Below are 21,004 nucleotides of genomic sequence, written 5' to 3'. Positions count from 1 at the left end.
TCCACTGAGCCACGAAGGCAGCATTGAGAAGCAGTGTGAGCTAGTGGAAAGGGCCCAGGCCTGAAAGGCAGGAGAACCGGGTTCTCATCCCAGCTTCTCCACTTGCCGGCTGTGTGACCTGGGACAAGTCACTTAACTTCTCTGAGCCTCAGTTTCCTCAGTGGAAAGAGCCCCGGCTTGGGAGTCAGAGGTCATGGGTTCGAATCCCGGCTCTGCCACTTGTCAGCTGTGTGATTGTGGGCAAGTCACTTCACTTCTCTGTGCCCCTGTTCCCTCATCTGTAAAATGGGGATTAAGATTGTGAGCCCCAAGTGGGACAACCCAATTGCCTTGTATCCTCTCCAGTGCTTAGAACAGTGCTCTGCACATAGTAAGCGCTTAACAAATACCAACATTATTATTAAATGGGGGTTAAGTATCCGTTCTCCTTCTCCCCATGTTGGGACAGAGGCTGTAACCCATCCGTTTATAACGTACAGCAATGTGGCTCAGTGGAAAGAGCCTGGTTTTGGGAGTCAGAGGGCGTGGGTTCTAATCCCGGCTCTGCCACTTGTCTGCTGTGTGACCTTGGGCACTTAACTTCTCTGTGCCTCAGTTACCTCATCTGCAGAAAAGGGGATTAAAAAATGTGAGCCCCACGTGGGACAATCCGATTATCCTGTATCTACCCCAGCGCTTAGAACAGTGCTCTGCACATAGCAAGTGCTTAACAAATACCATAATTCATTAATTACCTTCCCCAGAGTTTAGTACAGTTCTTGGCATCTAGCAAGCACCTAACAAATACCACAATTATCATTACAATTTGTGTCTACTTTTCCTTGCACATTAGATCTGTGCTGTCGGTTGTAAGAGCGGAAGCGAAGTGGGGTGCCGAATTGTACATTCCAAGCGCTCAGTACAGTGCTCTGCACATAGTAAGCGCTCAACAAATACAATTGAATGAATGAATCATCATCATCATTATTATTATTATTGAGAAAAGGTTGGTCCCCGTTCTCTACTACGTTTTAAGTAGAGCCTGATCTGATCGTGTCTATATGGGACCTGGTGCATAATAAGCGCTTCGGGAAGCAGCGTGGCTCAGTGGAAAGAGCCTGGGCTTTGGAGTCAGAGGTCATGGGTTCGAATCCCTGCTCTGCCACTTGTCAGCTGTGTGACCGCGGGCGAGTCACTTCACTTCTCTGTGCCTCAGTGACCTCATCTGTAAAATGGGGATTAACCGTGAGCCTCACGTGGGACAACCCGATGACCCTGTATCTCCCCCAGCGCTTAGAACAGTGCTCTGCACATAGTAAGCGCTTAACAGATACCAACATTATTAAGCACCACGATTATACTAAATGGTATTTGAGTGCTTGCTGTGCACGGAACATTGTACTGAGGACTCGGGAAAGTTTAATACAGTAGAGTTGGTAGACAGGATCCCTGTCCACCAGGAGTTATTCAGTGTAGAAGGGGAGAGAGACATTAAGATAAATTGCAGAGAGGGGAAATGGCAGCTGATGAGGATATATAGATAAATTTGGTGGGGCTAAGGATGGGGTGAATATCAGGTGTTTAAGGGGTTCAGATCCAAATGCACAGAGGATTCAGAAGGGACCTGAGTTCTAATCCCAGCTCGGCCACTTCATTCCACCGTATTTACAGACGGGACCTGGGTTCTAATTCCAGCTCGGCCACTTCATTCCACCGTATTTACAGACGGGACCCGGGTTCTAATCCCAGCTCGGCCACTTCATTCCACTCTATTTATAGACGGGACCTGGGTTCTAATCCCAGCTCGGCCACTTCATTCCACTCTATTTATAGGCGGGACCCGGGTTCTAATCTCAGCTCGGCCACTTCATTCCACCGTATTTACAGACGGGACCCGGGTTCTAATCCCAGCTCGGCCACTTCATTCCACTCTATTTATAGACGGGACCTGGGTTCTAATCCCAGCTCGGCCACTTCATTCCACTCTATTTATAGGCGGGACCCGGGTTCTAATCTCAGCTCGGCCACTTCATTCCACCGTATTTACAGACGGGACCCGGGTTCTAATCCCAGCTCGGCCACTTCATTCCACTCTATTTATAGGCGGGACCTGGGTTCTAATCCCAGCTCGGCCACTTCATTCCACTCTATTTATAGACGGGACCCGGGTTCTAATCCCAGCTCGGCCACTTCATTCCACTCTATTTATAGGCGGGACCTGGGTTCTAATCTCAGCTCGGCCACTTCATTCCACCGTATTTACAGACGGGACCCGGGTTCTAATCCCAGCTCGGCCACTTCATTCCACTCTATTTATAGACGGGACCCGGGTTCTAATCCCAGCTCGGTCACTTCATTCCACTCTATTTACAGACGGGACCCGGGTTCCAATCCCAGCTCGGCCACTTCATTCCACTCTATTTATTGAGCGCTTACTGTGTGTAGAGCGCCGTACTAAGCGCTTGAGAGAAAGCGGTGTACAACAATAAATGGTCACATTCCCGGCCCACGACAAGCTTACGGTCTAGAGGGTCTGCTGCGTGATCTTGAGCAAATCACTTCTCTGGGCCTCAGTGACCTCGTCTGTAAAATGGGGATGAAGACTGCGAGCCTCACATGGGACCACCTGATGACCCTGTATCTCCCCCAGCGCTTAGAACAGTGCTCTGCACAGAGGAAGCGCTTAACAAATACCAACATTATTATCAACATTATTACTTCCCGTTACGACCCGCCCTCCCGTCTCAGCTCCGTCCTCTCCGATCCACCCCGCCCTCCCTCGCTCCGCCCTGTCCAATCAGCTCCGCCCTCCCATTTCAGCCCCGCCCCCTCTCCGCGCCCTCCAATCAGCGCCGCCCTCCCTTCTCAGCCCCGCCCTCCCTCGCTCCGCCCTGTCCAGTCAGACCCGCCCTTCCCCCTTAGCCACGCCCTCCTTGCCCCCGCCCCTCCAATGAGCACCGCCCTCCCATTTCAGCCCCGCCCTCGCTCTGCACCCTCCAATCAGCGCCGCCTTCCCTTCCCTTCTCAGCCCCGCCCTCCCTCGCTCCGCCCTGTCCATTCAGCCCCGCCCTTCCCCCTTAGCCCCGCCCCCTCCGATCAGCCCCGCCCTCCCACTTCCGCCCCGCCCCCCGCTCCGCGCCCTCCAATCAATCAGCGCCGCCCCCCCCCTTGGCCCCGCCCCGTCGCTCCGCCCTCCCGTCCCGGCCCCGCCCCCTCCTCCGCGCCCTCCAATGGGCGCCGCCGCCTCCTCCGAGCCCCGCCCTCCCCGGCTCGGCGCCGCCCAATCAGCGGCGGCCCGCCCCGGTCTGGGGGCTTCCCGCGCGGCGCGGTGTCCCGGCCGCCTCCCGCCGCCGGGGCTGCCGGTTACCAAGGAGCGGCCGGACGGCGTCCTGCCCGCGCTGCGCCCCCTCCCCTCCCCTCCGCTCCTCCCCATGGCGTCTCGGCAGCAGAGCCGGATCGAAGCCTACCTGGAGCGCAACCGGATCGGGCCCCTCTTCGAGGTGAGGCGCGCGTCCCCCCGCCCCCCGCCGCACACCCACCGCCGAGCGTGTATATGGGCATGCACACGAAGCGCTCCCCGTGCACACTCCCCGACCGTCCCCTCCCCCTGACACCCCTGCAAACTCACCCCCCCCCCCCCCACCACACACACCTGAGCGTGGGCGTGCACGCGAAACGCTCCCCTTGCACGCCCCCCCGTGCACACCTCCGGCCGTCCCCTCCCCCCTCCCTGACCCACCCCGGCACACACACAGGCACACACACCTGAGCGTGTCCCTGGGCATGCCCGCGAAGGGCTCCCCGTGCACGCCCCCTCGTGCACGCCCCCCCGTGCACACTCCCGGCCCTCCCCCCTCCCTGACCCCCCTGCACCCCCCCCCCACAGCTGAGCGTGTATATGGGCATGCACACGAAGGACTCCCCTTGCACGCACCCCCCGTGCACACTCCCGGCCCTCCCCCCTCCCTGACCCCCCTGCACCCCCCCCCCACAGCTGAGCGTGTATATGGGCGTGCACACGAAGGACTCCCCTTGCACGCACCCCCCGTGCACACTCCCGGCCCTCCCCCCTCCCTGACCCCCCTGCACCTCCCCGCACACACACACACACATAACTGAGCGTGTATATGGGCGTGCACACGAAGCGCTCCCCTTGCACGCCCCCCCCCCGTGCACACTCCCGGCCGTCCCTTCCTCCTTCCTAATTCTGGGCCCGGGGGGAAAAGGAGGCCAGGACCTGCAAACCCACCTCTTACATATATATATATATTTTTTTTTTGGAGGGGAGTGCGCACACACCAAGAACCCGATATAAATGCGATCGATCGATTGATTGGAATCCAGTCTGCCCCTGGTCCCCCGCCGATTTGTAATAATAATGATAATGTTGGTATTTGTTCAGGGTTTACTATGTGCAGAGCGCTGTTCGAAGCGCTGGGGGAGACACAGGGGAATCAGGTTGTCCCACGTGGGGCTCCCAGTCTTCATCCCCATTTGACAGATGAGGTCACTGAGGCCCAGTGAAGTGACTTGCCCACGGTCACCCAGCTGACAAGTGGCAGAGCGGGGATTCGAACTCATGATCTCTGACTCCAAAGCCCGGGCTCTTTCCACTGAGCCACGCTACTTCTCTATTTGCATTGTTTGTACATTCCAAGCGCTTAGTACAGTGTTCCACACAGAATAAGCGCTCAATACATACTATTGAATGAAGGAAAGGAGACTGGACCTTAGTACTAAGAAGCTACTCCCGTCCCTCCCTCTAATTTATTTATTTTCTACTTACGTCTGCCTCCCCCCCCAACCCCTCCAGGCTGTAAACTCTTTGCGACAACTGTTTATGGTTGTGTGGGACTCTCCCAAGCGCTCAGTACAGTGGCCTGCACGGAGGAAGCGCTCAAGCAGTAGGATGGAGTGAAGGAACTGGGCCGTTCGCGGGCTGCTGCGGAGGTTGGGGTCCACGTGTGCTCAGAAATTGTATTTGATGTTCCAGGCCCTCTCCCAAGCGCTTAGCACAGTGCTTTGCACACAGTAAGCGCTCAATAAATACGATCGATAATAAGAACGATCCACCTCTCTCCCCAGTGCTTCGGCATCCCAGGGGACCGGTGCCCCAGTGCTCGGCCGAAATCATTCAGTCAGATTTATTGAGCGCTCGCTGTGTGCAGAGTACTGTGCTGAACGCTTGGGAGAGGACACTATGACACCCCACAGACACATTCCCTGCCCACAACAAGCTCACAATCTAGAGGGGGAGACAGACATTAATAGAAATAAATAGATAAGTAAATTACAGGGCCCCGGGGGGACCGTCCAGGGAAGGACCCCGACCAGAGACACTGGACTCTGTTCATTCGTTCAGCCAATTGTATTTATTGAGCGCTGTGTGCAAAGCACTGTGCTAAGCGCTTGGGAGAGGATGCTATAACAACAGACGCATTCCCTGCGCACAAGAAGCAAAGGGATGGGAAGGAGGTGCAGGTCCAACGGTGTGGATTTGCAGGGGAGCATATAAGGGGCTGCCTTGGATTTCCTTTTACAAGTGGGTGTCCCATTGTTTAATTTCATTTTAAATCCTAATGCCTAGAGTTGTCTTGTTTCGGGTGAAAACCTCGTGGATGGGAATTTAATTGATTTTGGTACCTTCTAACCTAGAATGCAACAAGGAAAGGGGAACATTTCTTTAAGGTAACTGAAGAGTAATTTGAATTTTTGCAAATAAAATAAAAAATAGGTCCAGTATTGCTTTTTTTAAACCTGTCACCAGTGAGGGGATTTGTCATCTCTAGTGAAAATACTAGATTTCCACATTTAGAGAAAATGTAGTATGTGTACTTCTGGATACTTTTGAGGTGCTATACTAATTTTCTGTTCATTTGAAACTTATGTGACCTACTACTAGTGATTTCTGAACTTTCAAACGCTTAAGGCTAGACATTGGCAGAGTAGTTTGTTCCCTTTCAAGTCATTTCCTTGATCTGAGTTTAATGTGCTTCCATTAGCATGGATTTTTCCGTATTTGATGTGTGGTGCCTTCTGCTTTATCAGAGGAAAAAGGACCTTTCAGAAGAGTGAAAATGTAAATCTTACTCTATGGGATTGTAAGCCCCTCACGGGCAGGGAATGGGTCTCTCCTGTTGACCCGCCTGTAGCACTTAAAACTGTGATTCACTCAGGTGCTTGAATACTGTTACTAATGCTATTAAATTATTACTAATGGTGGTGCTAATATTTATTGACTGCAGTGCATGTACTAAAGCGCTTGGGAAAGTCCAACAGAAGCATAAGACCCGTCTGCCCACAGGTGTGATTTTATGTATATGTGTTTGTGTCTGTACACACACTCACATATATTTGATATACTTGTGATTTCACCTATACTAGTGAAGTCCGAGTTGTGGATTCAGAGTAATAGAGAGATGTGCCATATTTTCTTTATAGAAATGAGACCAAAAAGGGTATCACTTTTCAATGAAAGAAAGCAGTCGTGGAAATAGTCTTTGTGTTAATGTCCGGATTTATCTAACATCCATGTTACTGCATGAGATTAATACTATGGAGGCTCATGCATTTTTTCTGATATTAGGTGTATTGCTGCTTTAAAGTCTTCAGGCTTTGGTTCCTTAATTACAAAATAGGCACACTACTCTTTGTTTCTTCCAGGGGGTTTGAAGGTTAGTTGAATGAATCATTTTTTAAAAGTGTGGTTTTTAGGTACCGGTACTCATAACATACATGCAACTGATGCTTGTTACCCTTACAGTAGGTTTTATGTGGTGAGACTCAGATAGTGTTTGGTTTATTAGACGGTTTATTGTTACAGATACATTTGAAATTTTCTATACCACATATTTACATGGACATTACTGGCTGATGGTCAGACATAGGTAAGTCATATCTATTCCCTGAATCCTGCCGGATATCTTATAATTATGCTAGCGATGCATAAAGATGTTACATTTTTAAAAAAATACTGTTCTGAAATTTAAAATGTGTGTTATGCATAAAAAAGCTTGAATGCTTTTTACACTAGCAGGCTAGGCAGACCTTTTAAATGTGCTAATCGTTATGGGGAAAGATTTTAGGGGAACATCCAAATGCGGAGAGGAATGAGATTGGCCAGTAATGACCACCGGTCACTCTTATCAGGTGGGTTGAGTGGTGCTAGCTTATCTCAGAAAGGTGCTCTCTCAGAAAACACATCTTGAGCTTTCCCATTCTTTCTCCCTCCACCTCCACCCGGTACATTTGTGTAAGCATGTATTCACTTGCCTGAGATACATGCATGTGTATGTATCTCTTTCTGAGATAATTGTCGTATTTGTTAAGCGCTTACTGTGTGCCAAATGTGCTAAAAGCGTCTCTGACATTTGTTCAGAGTAATTATTGGCCGGATTCTCCTTTTCCTCCATACCCTACATCTGTTCCATGGTACCTCAGCGTACAGTGCTTGTGTGTCATATATTCAGTCTTATTTATTGAGCGCTTACTGCCTACAGAGCACAACTAAGCGCTTGGGAGAGGACAATAGAACAATGAACGGACACATTCCCTGCCCACAGCGAGTTTACAGTCCAGAGAAGGAGGTATCCAGGGCCTGGGCTAAGCTCTAGAGAGGATAGTCAACAACCTTGTATCACCTGGCCAGGGAGCACTTCCCTGGCTCCATATTAGGACCAATCCTGGTTGGAATGGCCACAGTTGCTAGGGGTGGTGTTCTTCTTCTCTCAGCTCCTTGGTGATCTGCCTGTGGAAAACTCCAGAGAGCCCAACAAAGAGCCGAGCGGCAGCAGCCGGAGCAGATCAGCAATCGGTGATATTTATTGAGCGCTTTACTGGGTGCAGAGCACTGTACTCAGCACTTGGGAGAGTAGGAAATAGAACAAATAAGAACAGGAGCCTTCTCCTGACTTTGGTGCCCCGTCCTTCTTCGAGGAGCCCAAGAAGCAGAGCTGTTGGGGCAGGAGCAGGGGGCAAAAAAAAGCATAAACCCAATTCTGCCTTCAGCTTTTAGGAGTTGGGTCTGAGAAGGGGATAGCAACAGCCATCGGAGTTATCTTAGCGTGTCTGTTTCTAGTGCTCTTCTGCTTCCCGGGCTCCTCCCGAGGCAGAGATTTCTTGCAATTAGCATTGAGGGCAGTGGCAATCAGTTTTATTTATTGGGTGCTTCCTGTGTGCAGAGCACTGTACTGAGCACTTGGGAGAGTACTGCAAAATAGTTGGTAGACACATTCCCTGATCGCAGTGAGCTTACAGTCTAGGGGTAGAAACTGGTTTATTCTTACTCACCCAAGTTATTTGGGAAGGGAGGAGATAGGGATTGAGAGAGAGAGTTTGAGAGATTGAGATTGTTTGGGAAAGGAGTCTGGGCAGTTCTGTAATTATCATCTTCATCATCAACAGAGTATTTTTTGTTTAAATGCTCACGTTAGGCACAGGGCCATATTAAGAACAGTGGAGAATTACCAAAGGAATAGAAGTTCTCTGCCTTCATATAGTTTACATTTCATGAGGGAAAACAGGGCAAATTCACAAACGATACACTATTACAAAAGGGTAAAAGCCTGGGGTATAAAACTTTGGGTTCATACACCAGAAGTGTTTGGCCAAGATTTAGAGCTAGTCAAGGATGTCGAGCTTGATCATCACATTCAAAGATGCTTCTATCAGCGTGAGCTATTATTTTTGTGTGTGGGTGTAATTGAGAGAGAAATCACTAAGGTGATGCACACATACCATTGCATTGTTTTGGGGCTACAGCTGCCACTTGCCTTTAGTGGGCTTGTTTTCAAGACTCCTTTTTAGATCTGTGATCTGATCCGAACCTATCTGCAAGAAGATTGATCCATTTCTGATGTCTGCTCCCTAGGTCCATTTGATAGTGGCTCTTGCTTTTCATCCATCCTCACTATGGTGCTCGAAGCTACGATGACACTACTACAATAACTAGGAAAGGAAAAAAAAAAATTGAAGTTGAATGGGCAAAGGCAGAAAGCAATTAAATTCAGTAAGCTAGTCTGTCAAGAGGATAAGGAGCTACAGAAAGTGTGACATTGACTTTAAAGACCTGGAACCAAAAAAAAAGGGAGATAAAAATGTCAACAGGCAGAAAATAGAAAAAATAGAGGGAAGCCCTCCTATTAAAGCTGAGGAGCACAGAGGTGAGTGAGGAGGAAGAGCAAATATGTGCTCAGGAAGCTTTAGGAAGGAGAGTTCCACTCTGGGAGAAGTGGAAAGCTCAATAAATGCTAATAATTGCAGTTGAGCAAACTTGAATGTTGGGAGCTGTCCCTTTTTTTTTTAATTGCACTTTGTCTACCACAGCAAACAGCTATTCAGAGCCCCACCCCCCAAGTTGTAGTTTTCAGGACCTATACAGAGGAGTCCGCCTTCCACTTCTCCCATCGGCCTGACAGGGAAATGGACAGTCGAGGGTCCCCATCCTGCATGTACTTGGACATTTAAAAGGCATAAGTGCATTGGCAAGTTTGCAGTTACCTATTTGAAGAATTTTCCCGAAGTACTGTCCAAATTTGATCAAATTGCACAATAGGCCAATTTCTACATCCATTCCTTCCCATAATCTTAGTGGTGTTGTTTTTTAATGGTATTTAAGCACTTACTATATGCCAGGGACTGTACTAGGCCCTGAGGTAGATAGAAGTTAATCAGGTTGGTCACAGTCAGTGTCTCACATGGAACTCACAGTCTTAATCCCCGTTTTACAGATGAGGTAACTGAGACACAGAAAAGTTCAGGAGTTGTCCAAGGCCATACAACAGGCAAGTAGCAGAACCGTGATTAGAACTCAGGTCCTGACTCCCAGGCTCATGCTCTATCCAGTAGGTTACACTGTTACCAAGAACAGGGTTCTGTTCTGATGATTAAACTTTCTTAATCTCCTCCAAGAAATCGATCACTGGGTTTTACTGAGCCCTTACTATGTGCAGAGGACTATACTAAGCACTTGGGAGAGTGCAGTAGAGTTTGGTAAACACATACCCTGCCCACAATGAAGTTTGAGTCTACTGGGGGATTAAAAACATTAGAATAAATAACAAATATATACAAAAGTGCTATGGGACTGAGGGAGGAGTGAATAAAGGTTGAAAATCCCAGTGCAAGGGCAACACAGAAGGAAGTGGGAGAAGAGGAAATGAAGGCTTAGTCTAAGAAGTAGCCTAACTTTAACTCAGTTCTGAGAGATATCACTGTCAGTTCCACCTCAAGAGTTGCTTTCTTGCTGCGTTTATGCCTTTTCAACCCAGGTGTGGTAATTAGAGGCAAATGAATGGTGTTTCTATATTCGTGAGATCTCTCTCCCCTGAGTAATATTTCTTCCCTCTATTTCCAAGTTCAACTCAGAGGGGTCAGTCATCTGATTCTAAAAAGATTCTGGTGAGCATTCATTTTTGATCTTATTTAATAGTCTCTGAAATGTCCTGAATTTCAAAGTTTAATTTTCTCTCACTCAATGGAAATTAATTAACTGTCTTCCTTTCATAGTTTGATTACTTTGGTTACCGGAATCTGAACTGTTCAACCTGAATAAATGAACTTCTTTTTAAACAATTTTACAGACTTCTTTCTAGGATGACTTCGTGAAAATTGTTTAGCCTGGAATCTCTAGTCAGAGATATCATGGACTCTTGTTCTTTGAACTAATACATCATTTCTATTAGGATTTCTTGAGAGTGACTTAATGAACCTTAAAGGGAAGTTTTAGGTCAAATAAAAATTAGCATGGGGGGGAGGAATCTTTTGTCAATCTTGGTAATCCATCCCAGGTGAAAAAAATCCGCACAAACTTTCCCGATTCAAGATAGGGAAAGAAGAAAAGTAATTTTGTAACGTAAGTTTGATCTTTCAGGTCATATTGGCTAAGTTTTCATAGAGTAAATTTATAAACTTAAAATAGAGTATGAGGAGAGTGTCAGTAACCCAGCTTCATTCATTCAATCGTATTTATTGAGAGCTTAGTGTGTGCAGAGCACTGTACTAAGCGCTTGGAAAGTACAATTGGGCTATAAATAGAGACAATCCCTACCCAACAAAGGGCTCACAGTCAAGAAGGGGGAGACAGACAACGAGACAAAACAAGTAGACTTCTGGTCAATCTAGTGTTGTTACAGTGCCTTTGCCTGTTTTTGAAGTGCAGTCTGATTTTAGTGCAAAAAGAAGAGACATTTGAAAACTAATGGGTTTTATTTTCAGAAATTTTCTAATACGGGTCGCTAGGTGGAGCTCTTTGAAGAAAGCGTACTGAGGCTATATTTGATATTTGAACATAATAAGTCTATGGGCTGGGTTTTTCATACATTTAAAAATTACATTCTTCCTAAAAAAAAGTAAATATTCTGATAAATCACTGTGCATATGAAGTATAAGGAAAACCCAAGAAATACCTTTTCAGAAGTTAGAAGATTTAGCAGGGGTAACAAAGTTGGCCTTAGAAAACTCTAGTCCTTGGGTTACCTTTCATTCATTCATGCATTCAATTTAAGTCACTCTCCAGTGACTTTCATTCATTCAGTTCTGTCACCTGTAAGTGGGGATTCAGCTTCTGTTCTCATTCCTGCTTAGACCGTGAGCCTCATGTGGGTTGGATGGTGACGGATCTGATTAACTTACATCTACCCCAGCGCTTAGAAAAGTGCTTGACACATATTCAGTCATTCACTCAATAGTATTTATTGAGTGCTTACTATGTGCAGAGCACTGTACTAATCTCTTGGAATGTACAAATCGGTAACAGATAGAGACAGTCCCTGCCCTTTGATGGGCTTACAGTCAAATCGGGGGAGACAGATAGACAACAACAATGGCAATAAATAGAATCAAGAAGAAGAACATCTCATTAAAACAATAGCAAATAAATAGAATCAAGGTGATGTACATCTCATTGACAAAATAAATCGGGTAATGAAGATATATACAGTTGAATGGACGAGTACATTGCTGAGGGGATGGGACGAGAGACGGGGAGGAGCAGAGGGAAAGGGGGGAGAAGAGGGTTTAGCTGCACATAGTAAGCACTTAACTAATGTCATGATGATAATAATTGTAGTAAATTGTGATTCCTCACCCGCATTTGTGCTGTTTGTTTTTATCTCTAAGGGTAGTGCTCTCCATTTGGGTGGACTGGATTCCATCTTGCTTTTGAAAGATCATTTTTCTAATATACCTTCTCCTGCCTGGAATCTAGAATATTAGTAGAGAAGCAGGGTGACCTAGTGGAAATAGCACAGGCCTGGGAGTCAGAAGGACCAGGATTCTAATTCCAGCTCTTGTCACTTATCTTCTGGGTGACCTTGGGTGAGTCATTTCACTTCCTGTGTGCCTCAGTTACCTCATCTGTAAAATGGGGACGAAGACTGTGAGCCCCACATGGAGCAGGGACTGTGTCCAGATGGATTTGTTTGTATCTACTCTGTTGCTTAGAATAATGCCTGGCATATAGTAAGGGTTTAACATGCCACAGTTATTATTAGTAAACAAATCCATTCATTCAATTGTATTTTTTGAGCGCTTACTGCATGCAGAGCACTGTACCAAGCGTTTGGAAGAGTACAAGACAAGAATAAAGCATCCAATTAAGTCTCTTCAGGAAGTGCAATGAGCAAGAGCCAGTGACTCTTCTGCAGATTCTTGTTCCCCTCTTGAAAAGTGGGATTCCAAACTGGTTCAGAGATGAAGGGGTGAGGAAGAGGGAGGAGGGAAGGATTTAGCTTTTGAGCTCCATGTCGCTAATTGCATGTGACTGTATGATAAAACCATTCGGGATTCAGCCAGTGCATCAGACTGTAGTATGGGGTTTCCCTGTACTCCATAAAGGAATATTCTGTGTACAGTGGGAAGGTCATGTTTGGATGTAACTGCAGTCGTGCACTAGTGCCTTCCTCTTTTCCTAGTCACTGTGTCTGCTGTTTTGCCTAATTCTGCCTCTTCACTCCGACCTCTATTGTCACTTAATTCTCTACCCACATTTCGGTAGAAATTATTTATGGTTTTAGCCAAATTTGCCTCTAATTTCTGTTCTGCAGCAGATCAACATGTACATCAACATGTAATATGCTTCATCACCTCGGAGTTGTGAGACAGTTTTAGGGTGCCGATTATGGTTATTTTACCTCTGAAAATGGTTGATACTTGATTTTAAATTTGGGGGAATGCTTCTGTTTCTAAAGGGTACATGTGGAGAGAAGTAGGCATTTGTGCTCAACTGTAGAAAAATTGCCTGAAAGGGTGGAGTGATTGGTTCACAGTTTTGAAGTGTGTATTAGATGAGAGAGAGACGAAGACTGTATGCCAGAGAAGAGGTAACTAATGAGAAGAGCTTTTTTTGTGTGTTTTTATGTCACAAGTATTTTTTCTGAAAAGGAGCATTTATAATTGGGAATTGGGAATGAAAAATATATAATGTTTTAAAGATCTTTATCTTTTTAAGCTTACATTATAATTAGCTGGCTTATAGCTACGTTCATCATCAGTTGTGACTACCTCACAACCGGCAAAGAATCTCATTAAAACTGGTGAAAGTAGAGGACAATTCAATAGTATTTTAGATTTGTAAAGTTTTTTTTTTTTTTTTGGTGAGGACCTGAATAAATTTATAGAAAGTAAGTAGTTCCACCTGGAGGTGAACTCAATCTGACTATTATTCATGGATATTAAAGAAAAAAGACTTTCTTTTGATGTGTTCAAAGCCAGAGAAAATTTTTATTTCATATAGGGGCAAGGAAGGAGGCTGGCAGATGGGAATCCAGCGAGGAGGGAAATACAGTAGTCTGGCCATGGTGAGAGAAGAACTCGTAGCAGGATGGTGGCTGTTTGGGTGGACTAAAGTGGGTGAATCTGAAAATATTGTGCATGAGAAATAGGTAGGATTTGGCAGTGGACTGGAAATGAGTCAAATGACCTGAAATTGTGTGAGAAGCACAGAGGGTCTAGCCACTGTACACCCTCTAGGCTGTAAGCTCACTGGGCAAGGAACGTGTCCCCTAATTCCATTGCATTTCACTCTCCCAAGTGCTTAATACGGTGCTCTGCACTCAGTGCTCCATAAATAGCTTTGATCTTTTGGTGCTCCCTTGAGAGGCTATCTGACAGCATGGGCCGCAGTTTCTACAAAACCTTTCAATTTCCTATCTTTCGATTTGCTCTAAGGCTGTAGTCATCTGTAGCCTTAAAGAAGTCGTTTTAAAATTGTGGTCCTTACATGTGGAATTATACTTGGCTTTGAGAGCAGACGTGTGTAAAGCTGAGTCGTTCCCTTAAATGTGATTTTATTAGATAAAAGATAAATTGTATCTAAAGTCATGATACATATATAAGTACTTTGCTTATATTTAGTATTCTGCTGAGAAGCACACTTGAATCTCAGTTGAAATTGCAAAAGAGATTTCATTTCATTTGCATCCTGTATTTAATTAGAACAGTTTTCGATCCTAAAATCTTGCAGATTCTGTAGTTAAAAGTTTTTGCTAAGCCTTCAAAAGGTACGAACTGGTGTTGCTGTACACGGTTATTGACTCATCTTGGCCCTTGAGGGGGCCAGATCACCCCAGAACCAAGCAGAATTTGAGAATTCTCTGTGATGAAATGATCAATCATATTATGTGAAATTCTTGTCATGATCAGACACTATTATCAAAATATTCCTTTCTCTTTAAGGCAGGAGATAAATAAGAGCTTTTAATACGTTTGTTGGCATGGTTTCCGTTCATGTTGGGATGTGGACTTGGTGAGCGAATCAATGGCCTGGCATCTCTAGACTGTGAGCTTGCAGGCAGGAATGTGGCCGCTTTTTGTTATATTGTACTCTCCCAAGTGCTTAGTACAGTGCTTTGCATTCAATAAGCTCTCCATACATACGATTGATTGAATGAATGAATGTTTATCTTCTTCCCTGTGCATCTCTACTTATGTCTTTCCTTTTCCACAGATGGATTGAGATAGGAAAATGAGGAGGAAGGATATGTGAGAGAGTAGCTGGTGTTTTCACCAAGTAAAATCTATAAGCAGTTCCAAGAAAAGTTTAATTCTCTTGAGGCACCATTAGGGAACTTGAAGAAAAATGAAATATTGGTTATATCACTTTTTCCTTTTCATGATTCACAGGCCTCCTAAAATTAAAAATCTGAAATGTAGCTGGTTGGTGGTGATTTTAGCCGGGAATACTGTCAAATTCACCTTGTAATTTGATCCTTTATGTATTAGTAATAGTATTTATTGAACACCTGTTGTGTTCAAGGCACTGTTATAAGTGCTGTTTAAAATGTATTGGTGTCAATTAGACATGGTCCTTGGACTAGGGATTCACAATCTAAAAATAAAGGGGTTTGTCAAATAAGGAAAGATGAAACAAACATAAAAGTCAAGAAAAATAGTGAACATAAAGAGTTATAGATAAATAGGATACTGTGGCTAGAAGAGCAGTTTCAGGCTCCTTACTGCTCCAAGTTTTGTAGTCACAGGCACAGTCAAGTCACACTACCTCATATATTCTTCCTTCAAAAGATGAGGCCTTTCCTGATGAACCTCTTATTTCCTCCCCATGTATGCATTCCCTTCACTTACAGCTGTGCGCCTTAAGCACTGTGATCCTCATCCCACCTCCAGCCCCACAGCTTCCCCATCTGCAATTTATTTGAATGTCTGTTTACCCCCACTAGATTGTCTACCAACTTGATCATATCGTAGTCTCCCAAGCACTTAGTACAGTGCTCTGCACACATTAGGTCTTCAGTGAACACCTTTGATTGACCAACACATCCTGCTAGTGTTTTCGTAGCCTTCCTGGGCAGGTCCTGGCATTCCTCACGGAGCAGGTAGGTGGGACCTATCTTGGGGATCAGCCCTCCACGTTCACCACAGCCTCTGTGAAATTCCATTGAGAAAAAAGACTAGGGACCATGTGCAGTGGGTGAAAATACAAGGTAGAAATGTCCAGTGCTTGTGTTCATCAGGATCCAGAAGAACCTAAATGTATGTGCCCCTCTGTATGCAGCCCAGAGACATTACATAAATATCCCTGAGTGTACCACCCTCCCTAAGCCCCAACTAAATTCCCATTTCCTCCAAGAGACCTTCCCTGACTAATCCCAAATTTCCCCTCCTTTGCTCTCCCTTCTGTGTCGCCCACGCACTCCGGCTCTGTATCCTTTGAGCACTTGATCATCACCCCATCCTCAGCCCCACAGCCCTCGTGGATATTTCCATAATTGATTTTAATGTCGGTCTCCCTGTCTAGACTGCAAGCTCCTGGTGGGCAAGGAATGTGCTTACCAACTCTATTATATTCTACTGTACTCTCTCAAGTGCTTATTACACTGCTCTGCATACAGTTAAATACTATTGATTTGGAAGCTTTGGGTAGTTGGGTAGTACTGGGGCAGTTGGGTAGCTGCTCTAGAGTATTTTTTTTTAAGTGAATCCAGGAGGTTAGACTTTATGCCTGCATGGTCTGCTAAGGCTGACTTTCTAAGCAGTAGCAGCTTCAATTTTGTTCAGGTACAGTTAGCTTGTTTGGACTTGGAAGCAGGCAGTTGATTTGCATGATGAGGGTCTCGTCTGGTAAGATTAATGGTAGTTGCATTTTTTAGATATTGTGTCTCCCATGTATTGGTTTTTCCTGTGATTACATCTCAAGAAAATCAAATACCATTCTGATCATTTTATGTTTTTTACAATATAGACTTGGGCTTCCACAAAATGCCTTTCAAGCTTATTTCCTATGTTGTATTTCCAGGTCATAAATACAACAGTGCTGCCGTTATTACGCACCAATGTGGAAGGAAATTACCTCAGGCTTAAGTATATCCTGCTTGTGGGAGCTGAGATTTATTGAGGCAATCTCCAGCAATTGATCTCTTTAGCAGACCTTTCTTTAGTTGGGCGGCCACAGTGTCTAACAGCATAAAACGAATGAAGGAGCCAAGATTTTACTTTCAGGGGCCAGACAAAACTAGGAAGATACCCTGCCTAATTTCAGTTCTATTTCTGGGCAATAGAGGTTATTACTTGATGAAGTGTTAGTTTTTAATGATAGCTCATCAGAACTTTTTACTCAGCAGCATTGTTAATTATGATAATTCTTAAATTTCACAATGCACCTTGGCACGACCCTTCTTTCTCCAGAAGCCATATCCTTGTATTCCCCCTCCTCAATCCACCTGCCATCACAGCACTCATTTACAGATCTATTGGCTTGTTATTGATTTACTCACTTCTAGATAGATCTCTTCTCTCACTTTAAAAATCATATATATTAGTTTATATCTGTTGTCATCACTAGATGGCTAGCTCCTTGAGGGTATGGCTTTGCTTCTTTTTTTATCTTAGTGTTCCACACATGAACTCAAAAATACTGTTAATGATGATTTATTTCATAGTGGATTTGCCACAGTGGGTTTGGTTTAGTAATAATGGGGAAACAAAAGACTGAATATCTAAAGCACTACACTCAGATCTAATCCCTTTCGTTTGTGTGAGACCGTGGCCAGTTTGCTTAACTTCATTGTGACTCAGCTTCCTCAGTGGGGATGGTAAAAAAACAGCTCCCATCCTACTTTGCAGTGAGAATAAATCAGAAAAAATGTATGACATGCCTAGAGCTTACTGGGGAAAAATCTCAGGGTATTTAAATTCAAGGTATTATTAATTTGTAAAGAAGAAAAATTTAAATAATTAAGCACAATTTTATAGGACCCTGCTTGAGTCATTTCTATGGTAAAGCTGAAAAGCATTCGAATATTAAAGGAAAGAATTGTATTTACTGTCATTTTGTTGTCCAGTTGCTTCTGAAAACTACTTTGGAATTCTATTCCTTTTAAACTGAAAACTTTCCATCATTCTTGCTATGGATTATTGCTTTGGGCACCACAAATTCATTAGGCCATCATCCAATCCTCAGGCAATTCTCCTGTCCTCTATGACTTAGTTAAGAATAATGACTATTAGCCCTGAAATAACATATGCCGATTTCTTGTCGGGAATGGGGAAATCACCAGAGTTCTGGGACATTTGTTTCTTTGCTGATACTATCCAGAACTTCTTCCAAGTGTTAGAGGTTATTCCCACTTTTTTTACACATATCGTTGGCCTCCTTAAGTTTTCTTTCTACTGATCCCTTTTACTAGTTCTACAACTTGGATTTATACTTTAGATTTAGATTATACTTCTCATTGTAGACTGAACCATGCCAACGTGGGGAAAAAACTCCTTAAAAATGCTTTTCAAAGGGGAAAAAAAGTCCAGCTTTGATAGAGCTATATTCCTAAGAGGATATTTTTACTGTTGTAAAATACTTTGTTGTACAGATTGTTTGTGTTACAGCGATCTACTTCAGCTGTCCTAGAGCCAGAGTTGTTGGCAGATGTTGTCCATGAATTAATGAGTCTGGTGGTGCCTTCAGCTATCAAGAAGTAAATTGAAGGGTTCTGTATTTTCACACTTGTTGAAAAATGACATTGACATAAGCTCGATCTCTTGAAATCTAATCTTTTGGCCTCCTACTGTAGTGCATGGGGTAGGAGAGATCATTATGCATTATGGTTGCTTAAATGTTTCTCTCCTAAATGCATTGTTTTCATCAGTAAAATGTATAAAGAAAAAAGACTATTTTTACCCTGATTAAATTTCACATCTTCCAAAGGCAACAGATTTTGACCTTCTAATGAATTAGTATTCCAAGCAGAATAATGTTCCCTCGAGCAAAGGATAATAAACATTACTTTCCTATTTAAAATGTCATTCCCCAAACTTTAAATGAAGAACCCTAGGTAGTGAAATATGAAGTCATCTAAATCTACATTAAATCAATATAAGAAAATGAGGGTACAAATCCAATTAAAACTTTGTAGTTCAACTTCTCTGAGTATATTTAAACATAATGGGAAGCCTGGATTAACGTTAACTATGTACTTAACTTACAAATTGGGCAGGTTCTATTTCTAGCCATGTTTTTACTGACAGTACTGTATCGTTGAAACTCCATTCAGGATTACATTCCCTGTCAAGGTGAATGGTAGAACCTGGCTATAGTATTTTCTCAAAGAGTGTCAACTGTGTTTATAATGTCACCTACACTCCAGTTCAGAGAAGTCCCCAGGGCGTGAAGCTATTTTTCACCAGCTCGTCATAGAGCATCGTTAAATTCTCAATCCTAAAATTCTTGATCCCTTGTATCTCATTAGAACTGGGCTCTGTTGAAATTCTTGTCTTTGTACAGGGTGTTGCACCTGGAGGACACCCAATAAATACTATTACTGCTGCTAATCACCATTACAGTGTTTTCCCTGACTTAGCTGTGCAGGAAATGATATAATGCAAAAGCATGTTTAGAAATTGAGTTGTGGAGATTTTCATAATGTAGGATTGCCATTAGCCACTAGGCCATCCCTATAGGAATTCCCTTAGCTGATCTGGTCCCTTGTAAATGCGGTTGCATTGTGAACGATGTATTTTCCTATGGTATTTGTTAAGCTCTTATGTGCCAGGCACTGGAGTAGATACAAGTAAATCAGGTTGGACACAGTCCCTGTTCTACACAGGGCTCACAGTCTTAATCTCCATTTTACAAATGAGGTAACTGAAGTAAGTAACTATTGAATGAATGAGGCATAGAGAAGTGAAATACCTTGCCCAAGATCAACACAGCAGATAAGTGGCGGAGTCAGGATTAGAACCCAGGTCCTTCTGACTCGCAGGCCTGTTCTTCATTCACTAGGCTACGCTGCTTCTCATACGGGGTCTGTTTTCCCCATAATGTGGTATGTTATGAAGTAGGATTTGTTCCAGGAGCTGAAATAGTAACATGAAATTCTCTTGCTACATACTGTGATGATAATGTCACCAAACTATTGTTTGATCTGTATTCAAGTAATTCAAAGCATAAAGTCACAATATTGAATAACGAAGAGTTTTGTAGTATGACTATGAGCCATTGCAAGGCATTACAGAAGTAGGAGCTTGTTGTGCCGACCGTGGTGGTGGCTTTTAACCTTTAGTGAAGGTTAAGTTCAGTTTAGGTTGAGCAATAGCCTTCTTTACTTCTTAAACCTCCTTGTAGGAGGAAAACCTTCCTCCTCTAGACTCTAAACTCATTGTGGACAGGGAATATGCTAGCCAACCTTGTTGTATTGCCCTCTGCTAAGCATTAGTTCAGTGCTCTGCACACAGTACTAAGCACTCAATAAATGCCACTGATTGATAACTCCTTCTGAACAGTCGTCCATTAGGGTCTTTTTCAGTCATGCTTACAATTCATCCTCCTTATTGAAAATTGATGCAAGCCTTTTTAATCCCAAGACTTTTGGCTGGGGGTTGAGAAACCATAACTAGTTTTCATTGGTTTCAAAGCATTAGAAGATTCCTCCAAATGAGGTGCAGCCGATTCATCGACACTGTCCTCAACCGTTAATAATTACATCACCTCCCCAGTTGGACACCTCCTTTCATGTCCTATTCAGAGATCCCTTCAGTGCCTTGAAGGTCCTGCAGAGCCTTTGTGTTCCCCTCCCAGGTCTCTGTGAACACAGACACGGTTTCCAAACGACCGAGTCCAGCAACGGGAGCTGTGGCCAAAGAAGACTGGGCACTTAAAGTACCAGGGGTAAAGGGGTCCTGTATCTGTACCAGCATGTAGAGAAGCAGCAGGACGTAGTGGCTAGAGCCCGGGCCTGGGTATCAGAAGGTCAAGGGTTCTAATCCTGGCTCCATCACTTGTCTGCTATGTGACCTTGGGCAAATCATATCACTTGTCTGTGCCTCAGTTACCTCACCTCCTCCAAGAGGCCTTCCCAGATTGAGCTACCCCTTTTCCCTCTGCTCCCTCTCTGCTCCCCCTCTGCCCTCTGCTCCCTCCCCCTTCCCCCCCCCTCAGCTAAGCCCCCTTTCCCTTTGCTGCTCCCCCTCTCCCTACCCCTCCCCTCAGCACTGTTCTCATTTGTATATATTTTTATTACCCTATTTATGTTGTTAATGAGGTGTACATCCCCTTGATTCTATGTATCGTGATTATGTT

General features: G+C 44.5%; 1 protein-coding gene across 5 annotated transcripts in view; it reads left to right on the top strand.

Annotated features, from left to right (window-relative positions):
• The first annotated feature begins 3,295 nt into the window (after positions 1-3,295).
• C7H8orf34 (chromosome 7 C8orf34 homolog) overlaps positions 3,296-21,004 on the top strand; it is a 217,370-nt gene continuing 199,661 nt past the window's right edge. For all 5 annotated transcript variants that reach the window (XR_005660181.1, XR_005660180.1, XR_005660179.1 and 2 more), the window contains exon 1: positions 3,296-3,479. Coding sequence is in view for 1 of the 5 variants with exons in the window: in XM_039912501.1 (XP_039768435.1) it covers positions 3,411-3,479 (69 nt within the window). In the remaining 4 variants the exon portion in view is untranslated. The remainder of the gene's footprint in view (positions 3,480-21,004) is intronic.

Source organism: Ornithorhynchus anatinus, chromosome 7, assembly GCF_004115215.2.
Source record: "Ornithorhynchus anatinus isolate Pmale09 chromosome 7, mOrnAna1.pri.v4, whole genome shotgun sequence".
NCBI classification, from domain to species: domain Eukaryota; kingdom Metazoa; phylum Chordata; class Mammalia; order Monotremata; family Ornithorhynchidae; genus Ornithorhynchus; species Ornithorhynchus anatinus.
The sequence above is the reverse complement of the archived record's forward strand: the minus strand, read 5'-3'. Positions and strand labels throughout refer to the sequence as shown.